Genomic DNA, 22,745 nt, shown 5'->3' on the forward strand with positions numbered 1-22,745 from the left:
ATGCCTGGGTGGCTCAGTTGGTTGAGCGGCTGACTTCAGCTCAGGTCATGATCTTGAGCTTGGTGAGTTCGAGCCCTGCATCGCACTCTGTGCTGACAGCTCAGAGCCTGGAGTCTGCTTGGGATTCTGTGTCTCCCTCTCTCTCTGCCCCTCCCCAGCTCACACTCTGTCTCTCTATCTCTCTCAAAAATAGACATTAAAAAATGTATTTTTTAATTAAAAGAAAAGAAAAAATGAAGTCACAAGAGGTGTGGAGGGGCAGTCCATTTGCAAGCCAATGCAAAGACTGTGCCTTTTACTCTGAGAAAGATGGAAGCCAGTGAAGGGTCTTTGAACAGAGAATATGACATAATCTGATATATTGTAAAAGGTTCCTTCTGGCTTTTAAATACTGAGACTAGATTATAAGAAGTGTCTTATTTTGTTATCTCAGATAATTAACACAGTTGTCTGGTATATAGTCAATGTAATAAATATCAAAAGGCTTACAAGTTTTCACAGCAGTTCAGCTTTAAAATGACATTTTTAGATAACCAGGATATTTGAATATGGATTAGACATTAGATGATACGAATGATATTTTTTAGGTGTGATAATGGCATGGTAGTTATATTTAAAAGAGCGCTTATTAGTTGGAAATACATAAAGCCCATGAGCATTTACTGGTAACAACAGTGTTTAGGTCTTGCTTTAAGTGTTCCAGCAAAAATAAACAAAACTTAAAAGTGGGAGAATGCTAAAACAACATGAGTAAGATACCGATAATCATTAAAGCAGGTGATGTATGTATGGGTTTGTTATACCATTTATTACATTATTCTGTTTCAGTGTATGTTTGAAATGGCCATAATAAAGTTTTATAAATGTTTATATGGAAATATAAATATATGGTGATTTAGAGGGTCTAAATCTCTCTCTAGGTGTAGATATCTATAGAGATATATACATATAGATAAAATACATTTTATTTGGTGATTCTACCATTAATAATTCTACCTTTAAAAACCTATCAGAAAGAAATCACCAGATAGGGGTATGTGGCTGACTTGGTCGGTAGAACAAATGATTCTTGATCTGGGGGTTGTGAGTTCAAGCCCCACATTAGGTGTAGAGATTCCTTAAAAATAAAATCTTTGGGAAAAAATGCTAAATTATTACTAGTAATCATCTCTAGGTGGTAGGATTTTAGGTCATTTTTATTTGATTCCTTATACTTCTCTGTATTTCTAAAATTTTCTTTAGTAAATAGGCCTGCTTTTATTAAAACAAATAACAGAAGATGCTGTTAAAGTCTCAGGTTTAAACCTTTTGACCATAATACCTTTTGTATTAAGATAAATAATAAAATCGGGGTAAAGGTTTATGTTCCAGGATGTTCACTGAATTGCCATTAATGCTAGCAAAAAAGTCGGAGATGTCTAAATGACCAACAAGTCGGAGCGTGATCAAATTATGGCACATGCATATGCAGCTAGTAAATGTTTTCAGAGAGTGAAATACCTAGGATGCTCGTGGCATAATAAAAATATAGACAGTGAATCTTGTGCACAGTGATTTCAGTGAATGTTTTTTTACAGCGGAAAGATGAAGGCAATCAAAATGTTAGCAGATTGTCGTTTTAATTTTAGTTTCTCTACTTCCCGTGCTTTCTCAGCAGTCTCTATTGGGCATGTATTTACAGTCAAAGAATTTATTTAAGTCATTTGGAAAGACATAAAGAATATAAGGAGAAGAAACGGGACATTTGAGGAGAAAAATAAGATCTGGAATCACTGCTAGAGGAATTCTGCCGAGAAGTTCCTGAAATGGAAGTGATTCTTAAGCAGAATGCTGAATTTTATGCAAGAGGGCAGGCCCGTTGGGTGTTCTGTATTCGAGGCGCGCTCGCTAGGCTGGCAGCACAGTTCGAGGGCGCGGCTGGAGTCCTGCAGGAGTGGGAGTGCCTGGCGGAAGGTCAGGGCATGGGTTGCGGCTGCTCTGCCTGCACCGAGGATAGGAGGAGGTTTTTATTATACACCGTAAAGTTCTAGACACACAGTAGCGGTAGTTTTTATCTGTTCTCATGGCCACCGTCCTAGTTTAAGCCCTCATTGTGTTAGGTACACTTTACCGACGGCCCTTCCTGCCTCCGCTCTTTCTCCATGCTGTCTGTTACCTTCTTGCCCAGCTTCCTCTTTCTGAAGCGCCAGTCACCTCGTGTGATTTTTTTTTTTCTTTTCAGAAACTTGTGCTGGCTCTCCCTATCGCCTTAGAATGTTTGCACTTTTAAGCCGCAAATCCGAGGCTCTTTACATTCTGTTCCCAGAGTACCCGTCCGCTCTAATCCCACGCCGTGTCTGCACACACTCTTCCTCCGTCCCCGTCATCCCGCCCCCTTCCGTAAATACGCACAGCTTATCGCTAAGAGCCCCATGTTTTGGCTCAGGCTACATCCTCGACAACATTTGAGGGGCGATCTCTGAACTTATAGTTGTATTTCTGCTTTGGTTCTGCTGTTTACAGGTGGCTGTGTGTCCTCTAATATGTTATCCTGACCTCTCTGAGCCTCAGGTTTTTTTCTTAATTTCTTCATCTTCATAATGTTAATATACCTCCTTGACAGAGTCATTAGGATTCATTCAGGTAATGAATACAAAAGCATGTTGTAAACTAAATGCGTGGCACACATGTATGGCATTATTTTCTACCTACCTCTGTCAGGATGCTTTTGACTTCAAATAACAGAAATCCAACTGAAAATGGCTTAAACAATGAGGAAGCAAGTCTGGAGGTAAGGCGGTTCCAGGGTTGGTTAATTGCACAGCTCAGTAATGTCGTCAGGGCTCTACCATCCTCCTGCTTTGCTCTTGGTCTGCCTTTCTTGGGTCTGTTCCCCTCATGGTGGTAAGATGGCAACTACAGTCTCAGGTGTCACACGGACAGCAGTGTTCAGAGGCAGGAGCGTCCCTTTAGTGTGGCCCTTTTTAAGAGTGAGGACATCTTTGTAGAAACGTCCCCCTATCTTCCCCCTCACTCCCCTCAGTAAACTTGCCCTCCTGCCTAATTGACAAAAATGGTAGCACATGCCCATGCCCAAACCAGTCTTCACTGGGAAAGGGAATGAGCTCATCGTGATTAGCTCAGACCAAGCATGATTCACACCCTGGGGCTGGCTCCCACCTCTCCTGAGGGAACAGATGCTCAGAAAAGGACAAGGCAGGGGCTCTGTTAGGGAGGGAAAGATGGTGACAGCACAGTGTCTTCAGGGACGATCCTGTTTCATTAGGACAGGGAGGCGAATAAGCGATCAGTAGGAGGTTCATCGTAAAGGGGAGTTTGTTTTCGGTAGATCGAGATTTCAGTCAGGCAGCATACAGAATGCCGAGAGAACGGATGGGGTGGGACGAGTACGAAGCCTTTGTTTCTCCACTTTTAACATTTGTCTTTGTGTCTAAATAGGTGTGCGGTGGAGCCGACGAAGACCCTGATGATAAAAATGCACCATTTCGGCAGCGGCCGTTTTGCAAATACAAAGGACACACTGCTGATCTCCTTGATCTTTCATGGTCCAAAGTAAGAAATTCTTAGTCGAAGTGTGTATGAATTCTATGTAACTATGACTTTAGGATAAAAACAAATGTTTTATCTGTACGATTGTCACACTGTCGAGTGATTGTATTTACTTCCTGGAAGTTATCCATTAAAAGAGGACAAACATCAAAAAAAGAAAAGAAAGAAAGAAAGATCACATTAGGCAAATAAAATGTTTATATTACTTAACAGTTTCTGTCTGGATCTGTCTACATACTTGTACTTTTTGTTTCTTTTACATAGTAATTTTGCAAAGTATTCTCTGCAAAATGGATACGACTTTCGACTTTCGCTGCAAAGGTGAAGTCCGATTTATCTGATCAGGACTGCTTTGGCTAATCTGCTATATTTGTTAAATCATTAAGTTTGCAAAGATATGAATCTTTGATAAGGCATCGTTTTATGTTTTCTTTTTTCCTTAGAGCAAAATTATTTCAGAAGTAGAGGGCCTATTTTGCCACGGAACAAATATCTGAGCAGTTTTACAAAAATGTAAAGATACTTCAAATTTTATTGAACATGTTTAAAGCATGAAACAGTGTTTTGAATTTTTGCGTAATACCTTACCCTTCCTTCGTATTAAAATTTGTCAGTAATCAGCATCTAAAATATATTTAGAATGGGGAGGGAGTAATATTGAAAAGCCTTAAACTGAGAAAAGTCAACGGAGTAAACGGAATACTATTAGAGATACCAGTGTTGCCCATATATTTTCACTGTGTCAGGAGAACCTCACGTACCACAAAGTTACTGCTGGTTTCCTTAGGCGAGTCAGGCTTTCTCAGAGCTCCAGCTTTGAATCACTCCATTTCTGAATTGCTACTCCTGCCATACTTGTTTACATGTTCTGGATGCTTTTCAAAAACCATCTGTCATAATGTCTTTCTCTAACTCGGAAGAAGCTTAGACCTCACCTGGTAGTCTGGTTTTAAACTGAGCCCTGATTGTGTCTTTATACTCCTCCCCAACCCTGTGTGAAATCTGAGTTGCCAGAGATGGAAATCTAAAGTGTCCTTAATCTGATAATCATATTCATCTGGGATAAGAAGTACAAAGCACATAATTGGGAACCTTGCACTCCTTTTATTTTCTTAAAGCAACCCAATATTTTGTATGGGGTGTAATGCTGACTGGAAGAAATTAGATCTCCATTGACCACTTATCCGTCAGGGTTCTCCAGAGTCACACACCCAAGAGAACATATATGCATAAGGAGATTTATTTTAGGGAATTGGATCGCTCAGTTGTGGGTGTAGCCAAGTTGAAATCTGTAGGGCAGTCTGGCAGGCTAGAAATTCAGCAGGAGTCACTCTGGGATCATAAGGCAGAATTTCTTCTCCAGGAAACTTTTTTGTTCTTAAGGCCTTCATCTGTCTGTCTGGATGTTCTTCTCTTTAACTTTCTTTTTTACCTGTTTACTCATGCACATTTCTAGGTATTATTTACAACAGGATTGTAAGACATTCCAGAGTAGGGACCAGATTTTATTTTACTGTTGTTTCTCTTCAGGATCTAGCGTAATCAGTATTTATAGTGGGTTTTCTACGTGTTGAAGACTTACTTTGTGCCAGGTAATGAGAATTACCTTGTTAATTCTTACAGTAACCTGTGAGGTAGATGGTATTTCATTTTGCTTAAAAAAATTTTTTTTCACGTTTATTTTTGAGAGAGAGAGAGAGACAGAGAGAGAGAGACAGAGAGACAGAGTGTGAGTGAGGGAGGGGCAGAAAGAGGGAGACACAGAATCCAAAGCAGGCTCCAAGGTCTGAGCTATCAGCACAGAGCCCGACGCAGGGCTCGAACTCACGGACTGTGAGATCATGACCTGAGCTGAAGTCAGACGCTTAACTGACTGAGCCACCCAGGTTCCCCTATGGTACTTCATTTTGTAGTTGAGGAGGCTGGGTCTCTGACCCATCTGACACCACAAAACTAGTTTTAGGTAGAACTTAGGTTTGAATCTAATTTCTTTGACTTCTGAAGATCATGAAATTCAAGAAAATTATTTAATTTCACTTAGTAAGTATTTACTGAACAGAACTTGGCATAGTGAAACACGTCTTAGCATGTCTCTAGTGTCTTCACTTTTAGGGATGTTTTCATATTTCTTTCATATGCTTAAAGCAATGGACTATTGCAAGAATCGAATAAAATCAACTTAATGAGCAAACCATAGATTTAGGGAATTTTTTTTTTAATATTTCATTTATTCTTGAGAGAGAGAGACAGAGCACAAGCAGGGGAGGGGCACAATCTGAAGCAGGCTCCAGGCTCTGAGCTGTCAGCACAGAGCCCGACGCAGGGCTCAAACCCAAGAACCATGAGATCATGACCGAGCCGAAGTCGGACACTTTACCGACTGAGCCACCCAGGTGCCCCAGGGCTTTTTTTTTAAGTTTATTTATTTATTTTGAGAGAGAGAGAGAGAACATGCACGAACAGCAGAGGGGCAGAGAGAGAGGGAGAGAGAGAATCCTAAGCAGGCTCTGCACTGTCAGCATGGAGCTTGATGCGGGACTCGAACTTTTAAGAACCACGAGATCATGACCTGAACCAAAATAGTCAGACGCTTACCCAACTGGCACCCCTCAAAGTTCAATTTTTTAATTGTACGTTTCATGATCTATTTAAAAACAGGCATACCACACGAAGTGTACACTTTTAAAACTAGCCCCAAGGGGCGCCTGGGTGGCGCAGTCGGTTAAGCGTCCGACATCAGCCAGGTCACGATCTCGCTGTCCGTGAGTTCGAGCCCCGCATCAGGCTCTGGGCTGATGGCTCGGAGCCTGCAGCCTGTTTCCGAGTCTGTGTCTCCCTCTCTCCCTGCCCCTCCCCCGTTCATGCTCTGTCTCTCTCTGTCCCAAAAATAAATAAAAAATGTTAAAAAAAAAAAAAAAAAAAAACTAGCCCCAAATAGCATTTATTTATCATTGCAGTACCTATCTAAATCAGTATTTGCACTTAGTCTTCTTACATTCAGAGATTAAAGATTGCTTATTACTTTTAGTAGATGACAAAGCATCTTGTGGCTTTTTGTTTAAACATGTGTTCTACTTAAGCCCTCTGCAGAAGAGTGTAGTGGTTAGAGTCTGGACCTAAGGGCAGACTACGTAGGTTTAAATCTCAGTTTTGCCACCAATGAGCTATGTAGTCTTCGACAAATTATTTAGCATCTGTGCCTCAGTATTCTCATTTGTAAAAGGGGATAATCATATACCTACCTCATAATATAGTGTTAAGAACAGTCTTTAGCACATTGCAAGTATTCAATAAATGTCATCATTACTTTGGTTTGTTTAGCACCTTTAGGCATACCAAAGAATAGTGTCTCATTTGGGCTTCCTCGTTCAGTATAACTCATAGTTCTCTCCTTAAATAGATTATGTTGAAAAGTTAAAGAATTTCTGCCAGCTGAAGCATTTGATAGATAAATGTTTGGTTCCTGGGTGATGGGGCCATCACAATGCCTAAAGCAGTTACACTACCCTCTTTTACCTTTGAAAATTCTATGATCTATTCTGAGACGTTTGACGATTTCTCTTCTCTCGTTTTCTTGCCTGTGGTGTGACAGGTGCACACTAATTTTTCATTTGCATGCTGCATTGTAGGGTAATCTTTTTGAAGGCATTTTAAGTGACAATTAGGGAATTCTGGGGAGTTAAAATTCGCCAGCGTTGCCAATGTCAGGGTAACTGAACTGAAGTGACAATCAAATGAATAGATGCCTTGTATTCATAGCTAAGTTTCCGTATATGCGGACTATAATAAGTAAGATACACCTTAGTTCTCTCTTAGTGCCTAGCAGGTTTTTTTTGACCTAGATCATCAGATTCTAATTTCAGAACAGGTAATACAGAAAAGTCTTAGAATCGAAAGAATACGGTATTTAACTGGGAAAAAATGGGATCTTCCAAATGAAATGGGTAATCTTTTTGTTTTTTCTGATGCTAGATATAGCAATAACAAAACTATTGAGATACATAAAACCAAAAGCTTGCTTTTATTATTGTGTACGTAGTATTTTTTCATAGGGTGATAAAATGATCAATGTCAATTTCTCAATAGAACTACTTCCTGCTTTCTTCTTCGATGGATAAAACAGTCAGGTTATGGCACATTTCCAGAAGAGAATGCCTTTGCTGTTTTCAACATATAGATTTTGTCACTGCCATAGCTTTCCATCCAAGAGTAAGTAATTGTTTATGTATTTTTTGTTGTTGTACTATAAGGAAGGTGAGGGAACCTGGCTTCTCTGGAGGACAGTTGGACTACAGGAAAAAAAAAAAAATTATTAACAGCCGCATAGTTAAGGACAACTTAATTTAGTGTTTCATTTTGTTTAGAAAGGAAATATTTTGTTAATCTGTATTAGAAGAACTGGAAGTGTTATGGTCCAACTATAAGAATGAAAAGTCATCCCAAATCTTTAATAAGACATGCAGGGCATAAATAAAGAACTAAAGTATCCTATTAAAGGTGAGAGAGATTAGAGACAGAGGAAGAAGAGGAGACAGCAGGTGAATAAATAAGAGGGAAGCATATAGGCAAGAATAGTGGGGGGGTAGGGTGGGAAGAGACAAAGAGGAAAAGGTTGAAAGAGGCAAAGACCAAAATTCATTATAAGATATACTGAATTCCTGTGTAATGTCTGGAAATACAGTGTGTGTGTGTTTGCAGGAGGGGTTTGTGTGTTTTTTTGTTTTGTTTTTTATTTTTTTTAGTAAGCTCTACGCCCAGTGTGGGGCTTGAACTCACCACCCTGAGATCAAGAGTCACATTACTCTACCGACTGAGCCAGCCAGGCTCCCTAGAAATATTGTTAATCTTTTTTTTAATTTATTTTTAAATTTCTTTTTTTGACATTTATTTATTTTTGAGAGACAGAGCAGGAGCAGGAGAGGGGCAGAGAGAGAGGGAGACACAGACACTGAAGCAGGCTCCAGGCTCTGAGCCATCAGCACAGAGCCCCGTGTGGGGCTTGGACTCACGAACCATGAGACCGTGACCTGAGCTGAAGTCGGACGCTCAACCGACTGAGCGACCCAAGCGCCCCTGGAAATACTATTAATCTTGAGATCCATCCTTATTCATTTTCAGTGTAGAAAATCCCTATCCTTCCTCTGAAAAGGAAGTATTTCGTACGATTTCAACCAAAGGAGGAAAATTCATCATGGAATTGCTGACCTATCTTATGTTTTTGTAGGATAGAGCCACCAAATGAGTAAGGCTTTAATTACGTTTTGCTCTTTGCAACTAGAGGCACAAGAGGAGTCCTGTGTGGTGTCAGTCCACTAGCTAGATGGAACTAAATGGAGGCCTTAAGCTGACCTGACTTGCCCTCCCCTACGTGGATGTGTGAATCAACATTTCTATTCGCGTCCTCATCTCTGTATGTTTAACACCCGTTGTCATTTTAATGCAACGTTTCGGTTATATTCACATTTCTTCCCCTTTTTTCCCAGATTAGGAGAGGACTTTTTTTCTTCCTCAGTATAATTTCCCTCCCTGGGCAGGTTTATGATATGGAGACAGTAATAATTTTGAACCCTTAGAAGACTTTGGTTAGGACCTTTGGCAAATTAAAAATATTTCATCTGTGTTGATACCTTATCCATTTTGACCATCAAGCTTTTTGAGGCTTCTTTCAGAATAACACCCCCATCCTGTCATCCAAGGGTGCAACAAAAGAATGGCTTTATTCCTGTCCACAACTGTGAGCTAAATCCTTCCCTCGCCTCTATTTTAACTATAATGTGTCAGGATGGAAAGAGAGAGGTATTGGGTGGTGATGGTTATCTATGTAGTACTTTTTATTAAGGTTCCTCTCTAGCCAGTAGTTTTTCTATTCTTTTATTTGGTTTCTATTTTTGGAAACTAAAAAGCCCTAATTCTAAAAATCTACAGATCTGAAGGATTTTTAAGAGGGGCTAGGGAAGGATGGTGTGGTGTTGACATTTTCTTAGGAAATGTGACTCTCTTATGTAATGTTACCTGGAAGGAGGGTAGCAGAATTACAAAAGAAATAGTAAAATGAAGATAACACATGCACACACATGTACACACACACATGGACACACACACACACACACACACACACACATATATGCATGTATGTAAATAAAATTCTGAATTATAAGACCAAGATGAAGTATTTTTACTTGTTCTGCTCTTCTACTGGTAGACATTGAGCAGAGCCTACTCTACCATAGCCATAAAGGTGTCCAATCTGCGTAGATTGTTCTTGACAGGCCCTGGGGTGGGTAAGAGTAATAGCCTTGAGCAGAGAAGGGAATGTTTCTTGTTTTGGCATCCCAATTATTTTACTCTTAATTCTTATGTTACCAAAAATTAGACCAGTTTAGTTTAGCGGTAGGCCTGGTTTAGTTTAGAACAGGGTTTCTCACCCTCGGCACTGTTGACATTTTGAGCTGGATAATTCTTTGTTGTAGAGGGAAGAAAGTCCTGTGCATCGCAGAATGTTTAACCTCTACCCAGTAGATGCCAGTAGCCCCCCACCCCCAAGTTGTGACAGTCAGAAATGTCTCCAGACATTGCTTGTTGTCCCCTGTGGAGCCAAAGTGCCCCCTGTTGAGAACCCCTGCTTTGAGACTGAGAATTTGAATACTGAAGTGATTTCCTACTGACACCCTATCAAAGTTCCCACATAAATAACTGGTTCTGTGGGCTAACCGGCATTACTCTTCTATCCAAGTATTTACATGTATCCCAGAGGGAGGAGGAGGATGTGAACAAACGTATCATTACAGGATAGTTTTTACCCAGGCCTGCTCCTTGAAGTTCCTACCTGACTCCCTCCCAACCACCACCCCCCACCAGGCAAGTCCCTGGTTAAATAAATTGGAGAACACTACATACTTTATCCCTCCTTTGGAGACTGAGAACGCATGTTAACTGAGAATCCTCTTTAACTTTCTGGAACCCAGAATGTCTCAAACTTACTTGAACCATTCTCCTACACAATACACACTCTAAACACATTATCCATTAACATCCATACCTTGGGAAAAGCAGTTTGAGGATATGATACAGCAATTAGAAAGTCCTATTTCCAAAGCGAATACTGAAGTTTCTAATTGTTTTTTTTTTGCAATTTTTTAATGTCTATTCATTTTGACAGAGAGAGTGAGACAGGGTGTGAGCAGGGGAAGGGCAGAGAGAGAGGGAGACACAGAATCCGAAGCAGGCTCCAGGCTCTGAGCTGGCAGCACAGAGCCCGATGTGGGGCTCCAACTCACGAACCGCGAGATCATGACCCAAGCTGAAGTTGGACGCTTAACCGACTCAGCCACCCAGGCGCCCCTCTAATTGTTATTCCTAGTGAATAAAATAATGTTTGCTTGAGGGAGCCTGGCTGTCTCAGTCGGTGGACTGTATGACTTTTTTTTTTTTTTTTTTTTTTTTAATTTTAGAGAAAAAGCAGGGGGGAGAGAGAGAGAGAGAGAAGCAGGTTCCATGCTGAGCCCAATCCCACAATCCTAGGATTGTGACCTGAGCTGATATCAAGAGGTGGATGCTCAACCAACTGAGCCCTCTTTTTTTTTTTTTTTAAGTTTATTTATTTTGAGAGAGAGAGAGCCTGCCTGAGCAGGGGAGAGGCAGAGAGACAGAGAGGGAGAGAATCCCAAGCAGGCTCCACACCATCAGCGCAGAACCCATTGCAGGGCCCGAACCCACAAACTGTGAGATCATGACCTGAGCCGAAATCAAGAGTCAGACGCTCAACCAAATGAGCCACCTGGGTGCCCCTCAACCAACCGAGCCCTCTTGATCTCCTCAGGGTTTGAATTCAGGCTCTACGTTGAGTGAGATTACTTAAAAATCTTTAAAATCTTGGGGCGCCTGGGTGGCGCAGTCGGTTAAGCGTCCGACTTCAGCCAGGTCACGATCTCACGGTCCGTGAGTTTGAGCCCCGCGTCGGGCTCTGGGCTGATGGCTCAGAGCCTGGAGCCTGTTTCCGATTCTGTGTCTCCCTCTCTCTCTGCCCCTCCCCCGTTCATGCTTTGTCTCTCTCTGTCCCAAAAATAAATTAAAAAAAAAAAAAAAAAAAAAAAGTTGAAAAAAAAATCTTTAAAATCTTAAAAAAATAATAATAATAATGCTTGAAGAATAATATTTTTTCAATGGGATCTACATTTTTTTTAATAATTTTTTTTAATGTTTATTTATTTTTGAGAGAGAGAGAGACAGCACAAGCAGGGGAGGGGCAGAGAGAGGGGGGACAGAAGGTCCAAAGCAGGCTCTGTGCAGGCAATGGAGAGCCCAATGCGAGGCTTGAACTTAGGAGCCATGAGATCATGACCTGAGACGAAGTCAGACACTCAACCGACTGAGTCACCCAGGCGCCTCAGGATCTACATATTTTCAACATTATTTCCTAATAGGCTTTATGTTTTGATTCACTAATGAATTTTTCTTGATCTGGTAAAACGAAAGCTTTTTCTTTTGCCACATTTTTAGGATGACAGGTATTTTCTGAGTGGGTCATTGGATGGAAAGCTCCGCCTTTGGAACATACCTGACAAAAAAGTGGCTTTGTGGAATGAAGTAGACGGTCAAACAAAATTGATCACAGCTGCGAATTTCTGTCAGAATGGCAAATACGCAGTAATTGGGACATATGATGGCAGATGTATTTTCTATGATACCGAGGTAAATGATTATCTTGTATAAATTACATAATGGAATACTTAGTGGTTTTATATAAACTTGGTGTATCCTCTCTGGGCTTTATAAATTGGGGCAAATAATACCGTGTCTGTCTACAAGTTGGATCAGATGATCTTTGAGGTTCCTTCTTATTCTCATGTTTTAAATTTGTGATTTCTTTTTAGCATTTGAAATACCACACACAAATACATGTCCGATCTACCAGAGGACGCAACAAAGTTGGAAGAAAAATTACTGGCATTGAACCTTTACCCGGAGAAAATAAGGTAATAAGTATTCAAAACCATCTCTCTTCACACTATATATAGACTCCTGAAAACTCTTACTACCTTGGCTTAAGAATATATTTTCTCTCATGTGAAATACAGCATTTTGTAGTTGTGAGGTATATTCTCGCTCTATATGTGTACGTAATACCGTTTTTGGTTATACCTTAACGTAGATTAAAAGATGATATTTTTAACTTTTTCTTTAATTTATTTTTAGATACTGGTAACCTCAAATGACTCCAGAATCAGACTATATGATCTTAGAGATTTGTCACTGTCCATGAAGTATAAGGGTTATGTCAACAGTAGCAGCCAGATCAAAGCAAGTTTCAGGTAAATCGGCAATGAAAAATTCCCAAAAGAGATAGACTATTTCTCCCCTGCTCCCATATTTTCTTTGATCTGTGCCTTATGTTTAGTTTCTTCGCACTTTTACAACTGCTGTCTCTTGTTATTATCATTCAGTACTTACCTTATCCACCTGTTTAGTAGATACAGTTAGAATTGCCCCTATTCTGCTGTCAGAGAAACCCAGACTCAGAAAATTAAGTAACTGGTCTAAAGTCACTGGTTAGTGGCAGCGCTAGGATTAGAAGACTCCCAGCTCTGGAATTTGTGCATCTGTACTTTATTATGTAAGCTTTCTAAGAGGAAGTTTATCTGCCACCCACCCATGGTCTTTATCCTTTTAGGTACTGAAGCTAATAAAGCATTTTTAACACCCTAAAGTACGGTATCCTGTATTTACGCCTTTGCATGACAGTATTATTTGAACTCTTAATTTGGGGTCTAGAGACTCTCCTGGAAGAACTGCCTCTTCTTCCTTACAGCCCTCTTTCTTTCAGCCCTTTTCTTCACGGTTCTCCTTTCTTCTTGAATTACCCAGTAATTACCGGGAAATGTAACTGGTAAAGCATTCTCCTCTCTTTCCTGTCTCACGTGGGCGTTTCTCCCAGTGTGGGTTAGCTAGCAGCACAGTTACCTAGAGCTTTAACGAAAATCCTCACGCCTCTGACCTCCGTGTCAAACCTGCACGTTCGGATCCTCTGGAGTGAGACTAGGAGTCTATATTTCAGCACGCTCTCTCGGGTGTTTGCTTAGGTGTTTTCAAGGAAGAAGCACTCATAGAGGGAAACTTAAAAAAAAAAAAAATCCAAACTGAGGTTTTTTTTCTTTCTTTCCCAAATCTAGCCATGATTTTAGTTACCTTGTCAGTGGCTCAGAAGATAAGTATGTTTATATCTGGAGTACTTACCATGACCTCAGCAAGTTTACTTCAGTCAGGAGAGACCGTAATGACTTTTGGGAAGGTATTAAAGGTAAGTAAATGCCTACTTTTGTGTGACTTCTTAAGCGAATAAAGTTAAAGTGGAGGTGTACTATGAGTAAATTTGTGTAGGCCTTGTTTCAGAGACAGTTTGGCAGTTATAACCACTTTTGCTTTGTATTCGGCTTTGTTTGATTTCTCCATACCAAGGAAGAACCTATACTTGTCTAAAATTTGGGAGGTCATGGAATCTCAGAATTTGTACAGGCATACCTCATTTTTTTGTGCTTCGCCAATACTGCGTTTTTTACAAATTGGGAGGTTTTTTTCAACAGCATTTGCTCACTTTGTGTCTCTCTGTCACATTGCGGTCATTCTTGTAATATTTCAAACTTTTGTTATATTTGCTATGGTGAACTGATCAGTGATTATGACTCACTGAAAGCTCAGATAATGGTTACTAGGGGCGCCTGGGTGGCGCAGTCGGTTAAGCGTCCGACTTCAGCCAGGTCACGATCTCGTGGTCCGTGAGTTCGAGCCCCGCGTCGGGCTCTGGGCTGATGGCTCAGAGCCTGGAGCCTGTTTCCGATTCTGTGTCTCCCTTTCTCTCTGCCCCTCCCCCGTTCATGCTCTGTCTCTCTCTGTCCCAAAAATAAATAAACGTTGAAAAAAAAAAATTTTTTTTTTAAATAATGGTTACTACTTTTTAGCATTAAGTATTTTTTAATTAAGGTATGTACAGTGTTTTTGTAAACCTAATTCTGTTGTATGTTAATAGACTAAGTACATGTAGACATATTTTTTTATATGCACTGGGAAGCCAAAAAAAGTCATTTGACTTGCTTTATTGTGATATTTGCTTTATTACAATCGTCTGGAACAAAACCTGCAATATCTCTGAGGTACACTTGTATGAGGTATTTTTTTTTTTTAGAATATCCTTTTGTTTTGTTTTTTCAGTGTTTATTTTGAGAGAGAGAGAGAGCACGCACGCACAAGCAGGGAGAGGCGGGGGGGGGGGGGGAAGAGAGAGAGAATGAATCCCAAGTAGGCTCCACACTGTCTGTGCAGAGTCTGACGCAGGGCTTGATCCCTTGAACTGTGGGATCATGACCTGATCCGAAATCAAGAGTCAGCTGCTTAGCCGACTGAGCCACCCAGGTACTCCTACTTTTGGGATATTTTATTTTAAAGGATATTAACATAAACATACACTATTATATTTTTTGCATATGACACTTTTTGTCTTGATGTTTAGAATCAAATTTATGAGTTAATCTGAAGTAAATTTTTTTCCCCAGCACATAATGCAGTTGTTACGTCGGCCATCTTTGCTCCAAACCCAAGTTTGATGTTGTCTTTGGATGTGCAATCTGAAAAGTCAGAAGGGAACGAAAAAGGTGAAGACGCCGAAGTTTTGGATACCATGCCCTCTGGTAGGTACTCCTATTTTGTTTGTCCTACATTTTCTCTAGCCAGCACTCAGTAGTCTCATTGACCTACATCGGGTATTATGAGGTTTTCATGAGTACAAAGAATACTCCTTATTTACAACGTGATGGTTGTATCCCTTTGTGACTATTTCAGTAACCTATTGCTTGCAAGTTTTACTTCATTTAAATTTATCTGGGAATTAAAAATGAAAATTTTGAAAGTTCGTAATTTTTTTACGGGCAGTTGTTTCCCTTGGAGAAATGCTAACCAGGCATACAAATACAAAATTATCTTTATTATCAGTTCTAGTAGACTGTCCTCTCTGAGAACAGAGACTTGTTATGTCCTGTGTATTGTTGGACTGCCGGGGCCTAGCACAGCGCTTGCCTGCTTCTGCGTGGTCCTAATAAGCACGTGTTGAACAAATGAATTAAACCAAAATGAAAGCAGTGCTTTTTCTACTTGCCACAAATTTATAGCTTTGTAACTTCTCAGATACGTAGCTATTTACAAGCCTTTGCTTTCCTGCGATTTGCAGCATACGCCTAGAGAAATGAGGAGTAATTCCAGTTATATAAAGTGGTCAGATTAGGAAGTGAAAAGAAACCACCAACAAGTAGTATTCGGTGCCAATTATATAAAAATGGTCCTGCTAGTCCTTAAGTGTATGGTGAGACCGTTTAAATTTGGACTAGTTGTTAACAAATCTGTATTATTAAGACGAGTTCCAGAATAGTTTATTAAATCCCTTTGTTGTTCTACGGCCTACAACTAGGCCTTTTAGAGACTTTTGCAGACACAACAGAAGATACAGTGCACAAACGGGGCTTCTTAAAGTATTTGAATACTTCAGCGTTCTCAAGTATTTGTACTTCATTCAATCTCAGGTCGTTTCCCTTGTGGTGTCACTGCACGGTGCACTGCACAGAATACAGTATTTCTTCTGTCTGTAAGAGCAGGGATCAACTTCAGCCTAGTACTCCCTTCAGTCACAAGATTTAAAAAGACACCAAGTCAGGATTACCTTTACTAAACCGCCTGTTTGAAAATATTTTTTTTCTTTTTCTTTTGTCTTTTTTTTTTCTCTGAATCAGATCTGGCATTCTCTTTTTAAGGCATTTGGGGTTTTTTCTCCTTCTTTTTTTTTCTCTCCCAGTAATACCTTTTTATAGAAACTCTATACAACGCCTGTATACATTTCACTGAAATTTCTGGCTTTTTTTTTTTTTTTTAATGTTTATTTGTTGAGAGAGGGCAGGATAGGAGCAGAGAGAGAGAATCCCAAGCAGGCTCTGCACTGTCAGCACAGAGCCTGATACGGGGCTCAAACTCCTGAACCGTGAGATCATGACCTGAGCCCACATCAAGAGTCCCGACACTTAACTGACTGAGCAACTACCCAGGCACCCCGAAAAAGTTTTTAAAAAAACTTTTCAAAACTGCACCATATTGGGGCACCCGGGTGGCCCAGTTGGTTTAAGTGTCCTACTCTTGATCTCAGCTCAGGTCTTCACCTCAGGTTCATGAGTTCAAGCCGTGCATTGGGCTCTGTGGGAGCATGAAGCCAACTTTAAAAAAAAAAACAAACAAAAAAAAACTGCACCATATTAACAAGGTTCAGTTAACTCACTGGGTCCTTTCTAAAAAGGCACAACTTTTAATGTGTCATACTCAGATTTTGTTTGCCGTTCTGTACCTATTGAGGTAAAATCTAAGAATAAACTCTGAAACTCGTGGTATAAAATCATAAAATATATCTGATTGCCCTCTCTATTTCTGACATAGTTGGCAATTTACACTTCATTTTTCCTCATGTAGAAAATAGTGACAATACCTAGTTTATAAGGTTGTAATAAAAACTAAAAAGAATGTATAATATATAAAGTGTCTAGCAAAATGCCTGGTGCGTAGACCAGTCATCTTCATTATTGTCATATCTTATAAAGCATTTATCTGTACATGACGAATTATTTTTTCTCTAGCCTTTCTCATGTCTCATATCTCAAGTCCTTTGCTGCTGCTACTGCCGCATGGGACAACTTTGAGATACGCCAAAGGGTGGTAAGGAATGTTCACAGGCTTAGGATGTGTTTTTAGCAAATCTAAATGAAGCCATTTGGTCTTAACTCGTTCTGTGCACAACTTTCCAATTAAAGTTTAGATTATTTTCTTCCTTATTAATCAGTACTTCATAAATCTGCGGTTTTTGCCTATGCATAGTAGGGTCGAGAATTTTGTTTGTTAAATGCTTTTTACGGCAAATAAGAGGTAAGCGTTTTGCCATTCAGCATAGCTACCTAGCTCTCCAGTACAAACCATAGAGGCAAAAAGTCTCTGTCAGCATTCCCAGAGCGATCGTACGTACTTCATTTCAGGGCGATTTCAGTATGTCTGCCCGACAGTGAACCTCACTGTCAACCTCATTAGAGACCCCTGTTAGCAACACACTTGCCCAGCTGATCCCATGCTGCCAGCGTTCCATTTCTGGGGCTGAATCACACACTAGCCTCTTGCCCTGAAGTGAAGCATGGAGCAGTTTCGAAGCCTCTGCTGCCTGGCAGTAAATCCAGGCATCCAGCCCCTAGCGACTGTAATCCCCCAGCCAGGGAAAGCCCAGCTAAGATATGGTAAGGGGAAGTGAGCCTCACAGAGGAGGAGAGGTACAGGAGAGTGAAAGGACTACAGGAGCGAGCTAGAAAAGAAAGACCATGGGGCTCCTGGCTGGCCTAGTCAATAGAGCGTGTGACTCTTGATCCTTGGGGTTGTGAGTTCGAGCCCCATGTTGGGTGAAGAGATTACTTAAAATCTTGAAGAAAAAAAAAAAAAGACAAAACGTGGGGAAAAGGTGTGGGGTCATGAGCGTGTGACACTTATAATGGCAGGCTCTGCATTCCTTTAAAATCAACTAAAAACTTTTTTGTATGCTTTTAAGGTATTCTGAAGACAGATAATACAGAAGTTCTTCTTTCTGCTGACTTCACTGGAGCTATCAAAGTGTTTATTAACAAAAGGAAAAATGTATCTTAATTTGAAATGACATTTAAAATAAACATATCAGTAAGTTTCTATATGTATCAGAACTGAAAAAAAATATACTGTTTCAGGCTAACATTTTTTTTTTTAATTTTTATTGGAAGTTGTTCAAATATAATATATTTTTTGAGAGGCAGTGTTAATGAGCTCTAAACCTTGGACTGATAGATTAGAAAGAAATGTGGCTAGAATAACATTGCCAAACATTAGGCTTTATGTTTTGTTATATTTGTGTTTTTGTTATATAATTGTGAACATGCACAGGTTTCTGCATGAAAATATATTAATATATTAATCACATGTGTGTGCCTTTTGGTTACATGCACTAAATCTAACAGAGTTAAATTATTTCAGTGGCCCTTTTGGCCCCTTACAGGGAGGGGGGGAGTCTTGTTTCTAGCTTAAACAATTTCTTTTGCACAGAATTTCATTTTTCAGAGAAGTGGTATTGACTGAGTTACTGTTTTGAAAATGTTATACAGGTTTTCAGTAGGTCAACAACCATGTGTAAATGGTTTTTATAAATTTCTCAATTTGGAGACAAGATTTTTTTTTGTGGTCTAAATTGTGGACTTAGGGTTCTTTTCTTTGTATGTATATATACATAATTTTTCTTTCTCTTTTTTTTTCTTTTTGCCTTTTTCTTTCTTTTTCTTTGTTCTTTTTTTTCCTTTGTTCTTTTTTTTTTTTTTTTTTTTTTTTTTTTTGCCACACTGGAGCACAATGTTTCTATGTAAAGGATTCTTTTCATTCTTTATCCATGAGCACCAGGCTTTGCTCACTTAAAAAAATTAAGCCGCATTAAGGAGTGAGTCTTCTTTTTTACAATAATGTAAAAATGAACTGTTTACATTTTTTTAAAGCATTGTAGTTTTAAAAATTAAGCTGTTCTGTTTTGTGTTGTTGAATTTGAAAGCCTTTGTAAATATTGATATAATGTACCAATGAAATAACATCTGGGGCAATGGAACCCTGATCATGTTGTTGATGGTTAGCATATGTTTCTGAAAATTAAATATGTATATTAAAAGTTGGTCGCCAAACACTTGTTAAATATGTGACTTTATTTTCTGATGACTTTGGTAAACTGAGCAATGTAAGAAAAACAAGGTCTTGTTTTATGCTTTGATTTTTAGCAAGCAGAAGGTCAGATTTTAGACCCTGTTATAATGCATTGGCTACATACCTTTAAGAAACATAATAGTTTTTTTCTATTTCTGAATAAGAGTTCATCTGAACGTCTATGTGTTCTTTATTGCATTTGTTTTCGGTATCTGCGTGAGAAGCCAGGGAGCCATGATCCTATCCTTATCAATGAGCATGGTCTTGGAGTGTTCTGGATATTCTAGTTTGCCTTGGTTTCCACTCCCCCCGCCCCCCGTGCTGCTTTCCTCCTCTTTCCGGAGTTATTCTCTCCTCCCTCCCGGCCCTCTCTGCTCACTCTTCTGTACTCTGCCTGAAACATGGAGCTGTTATCCCACTGGCTTGCTAACCAGTCAGTGTCTTTAGTCTCCAGATCGAGGTGGCAGTAGGACGGTCTAGTGTTTCAAAGAGCTTGATGTGTTCAATTCTTCAAGGCAGCTTGGCTTTCACTGAAATCTGCCTGAGGACTTGTAGTCCACTGTGGTGCTAATCGTTAAAACTGCAGATAATTGGGATGTTGCCGTATGAATACTTCCCGGTAGGTTTTATGTGGTTTCTGAAGCAAAAAGGCAAAAACTACTTGGGATGCAAGTTTGAGAGAGTAACACTGACATAGTTTAGTTTTTAGAATGTTTGCTATCACTACATAAATACACTGCAGGTTTACAAATCACAAAGTGAATTTGAAAACAGAATCAAGACGTATACAAAGAGGGGTGCCTGGGAGGCTCAGGTGGCTAAGCATCCGACTCTTGGTTTTGGCTAAGGTCATAATCTCACTGTTTTTGAGTTCGAGCCCTGCATCGGGCTTTGGTTTGGCAGCACAAATCCTTTGTCTTCCTCTCTCTCTGCCCCTCCCCACTTGCTCTCTCTGTCTCTGTCTGAAAAATAAATAAAAATTAAAAAATTTTTTTGTTTAGGGCGCCTGGGTGGCTCAGTCTGTTGAGCATCTGACTTAAGTTCAGGTCACCATCTCGCAGTTCGTGAGTTCGAGCCCCGTGTTGGGCTCTGGGCTGACAGCTCAGAACGTGGAGGCTGCTTTGAATTCTGTCTCCCTCTCTCTGCCCCACCCCAGCTCGTGCGTGCTCACGCGCGCGCTCTCTCTCAAATAGATAGATAAATAAATAGATAGATAAATAAACATTAAAAAATTTTTTGTTTAAAGGAAAAGATGTATACAAAGAAAAACTGAATGATATTTTTCCCTAAAATGAGGATTAGAAACTCACTGTAATAAGTGGTGTGGTATAAGAAAGAGCACAGATTCTTTTAAAAAAAAATTTTTTTTAAGGTTTATTTTTGAGAGAGAGAGACAGACAGGGCACAAGCGGGGAAAGGGCAGAGAGAGAGAGGGAGACACAGAATCCGAAGCAGGCTCCAGGCTCTAAGCTGTCAGCACTGAATGCGACATGCGGCTCAAACTCATGAACTGCCAGATCATGACCTGAGCCAAAGTCAGATGGGAAAGAGCACAGATTCTAGACTCAGATAAACTTAGATTTGGTTTCCTCTATTAGTACATTCCTTGAGTAAGTTATTTATCCTGTATTAATTTCTACTTATCTGTACTATGAGAACACTTAACTGAAATTGTAAGATTTGCTGAAAAATCATGTATGTGTCAAGCTTGGTGTCTAGCCAGTAGATGTAGTCAACAAATGTATATTTCTCACTGTCTTTCCCAAATCCCTGGGTGCCCTCTGGACCCTCCTTGGCCCAAAAACAGCATATAGAAACGCTTTCTAAACATTGAGAGTTCACGGATGCATAGCATTTGAGAGATTGACATAAGGTACCGACATTCTTTGTTTTGCCAACTTGACATTTTTTAAAGCCATCTACCATCACCTCTTCAGAAAAGAGAACATTTTAATACTAAGAAAAAAGTTAAGTACAGTCTTCTTGGAGCAGTGAACAATCTTTTAAAGTGAATAGGGGCGCCTGGGTGGCGCAGTCGGTTAAGCGTCCGACTTCAGCCAGGTCACGATCTCGCGGTCCGTGAGTTCGAGCCCCGCGTCGGGCTCTGGGCTGAGGGCTCGGAGCCTGGAGCCTGTTTCCGATTCTGTGTCTCCCTCTCTCTCTGCCCCTCCCCCGTTCATGCTCTGTCTCTCTCTGTCCCAAAAATAAATTTAAAAAAAACGTTGAAAAAAAAAATTAAAAAAATAAATAAATAAATAAAGTGAATAAACCTAGCTTCTGAAGAAAGCAACCATATTCCCTTATTTTCCCATTTTTCCTGTGAAAATTTCATCATGGCCTTGATGTGGCAGAATGAGAACATCTGTGCTAGACAAACAAGTTTAAAAGCACATTTTATCAAAAGCTCTTTGAAAGTCATATTGAGCTTTTTTCTTTCTCTCTTGTTTACCTTAATTGGGATTCCAGTATGAATGACAACATAATTTAGCATACCACTTTCTCCGATCTTCAAGTTATACAGCTGGGCAGTGACTTTTTATTCTTTGAAATGCATGTTTAACATTAATATATTATCCCTCAAATTCCAATTTCAGTTGTATGATTTTGAGAATCAGAGACCAGATATCCCCACTTGTGAAAAAGAATCAAATCATCAGAATTTTATTAGTTTTTATTTATTTATTTATTTTGAGAGAGAGGGAGAGAGTGCGAGCAGGCAAGCAGGCAAGAGGGAAAGGGAGACGGAATCCCAAGCAGGCTCTGCACTGTCAGCGCCGAGCCCCACACGGGTCTCAAACCCATGAACCCGTGAGATCATAACCTGAGCCGAAATCAAGTGTCAGACGCTTAACCAACTGAGCCACCCAGGTGCCCCAATCGGAATATTTTTCAATAATTACTATGGGGATTCAAGCTAAAGACATGTTTGGGATTTAATGTTTCCATAACTTGTCAAAAGAAAAACATGCCCAGTTTCGCCGGTTTCTAGCTCTCTGACTTACTAATTCATTAAGCAGATGTTTACTGAGCACCTACTGTATGCAGAGCACTGCTGGGACTAGAGAAGAATAAGGCAGCATTCCTGTGCCAGAAGAGCTCACGATCTGGTGGAGAAGATGCCCACAGAAACAAGTAAGAGGCTTGGAAGTGTCTTGTGCCTGTGGCCCTAGAAATGCCCCTTCTCATCCTAACCCCTGTCTGTTCTCCCCCTCCTAGTAACTCGTGGCAGCCAGTTGATGTCAGGCCAATCTGTGTTCACCTAATATTACGAGCAGCGAGGAGAATATGGGTAACAGAGTTTAAAAGTAAGCCATAGGTGAGGCAGAGCAGTGGAGTACCTCCATGGCATCATTTTTCCTGGCCTCTAGTCCTCTTCCTCCCAGCCTAAAATCTTTGTCTGTTATTTCCCAAGACATCTTCAC

The 22,745-nt window shown here is 40.1% G+C and overlaps 1 protein-coding gene across 2 annotated transcripts in view; it reads left to right on the forward strand.

Annotated features, from left to right (window-relative positions):
- WDR44 (WD repeat domain 44) overlaps nucleotides 1-19,306 on the forward strand; it is an 80,207-nt gene extending 60,901 nt beyond the window's left edge. For both annotated transcript variants that reach the window (XM_047843990.1, XM_047843991.1), the window contains exons 13-20: nucleotides 3,439-3,552; nucleotides 7,636-7,758; nucleotides 12,049-12,240; nucleotides 12,423-12,524; nucleotides 12,745-12,860; nucleotides 13,719-13,846; nucleotides 15,096-15,230; nucleotides 18,161-19,306. In XM_047843990.1, the coding sequence (XP_047699946.1) occupies nucleotides 3,439-3,552; nucleotides 7,636-7,758; nucleotides 12,049-12,240; nucleotides 12,423-12,524; nucleotides 12,745-12,860; nucleotides 13,719-13,846; nucleotides 15,096-15,230; nucleotides 18,161-18,255 (1,005 nt within the window). In that variant the 3' untranslated portion in view covers nucleotides 18,256-19,306. The remainder of the gene's footprint in view (nucleotides 1-3,438; nucleotides 3,553-7,635; nucleotides 7,759-12,048; nucleotides 12,241-12,422; nucleotides 12,525-12,744; nucleotides 12,861-13,718; nucleotides 13,847-15,095; nucleotides 15,231-18,160) is intronic.
- Nucleotides 19,307-22,745: the final 3,439 nt, after the last annotated feature.

The sequence above is a fragment of the Prionailurus viverrinus genome, chromosome X (assembly GCF_022837055.1).
Source record: "Prionailurus viverrinus isolate Anna chromosome X, UM_Priviv_1.0, whole genome shotgun sequence".
NCBI lineage: Eukaryota > Metazoa > Chordata > Mammalia > Carnivora > Felidae > Prionailurus > Prionailurus viverrinus.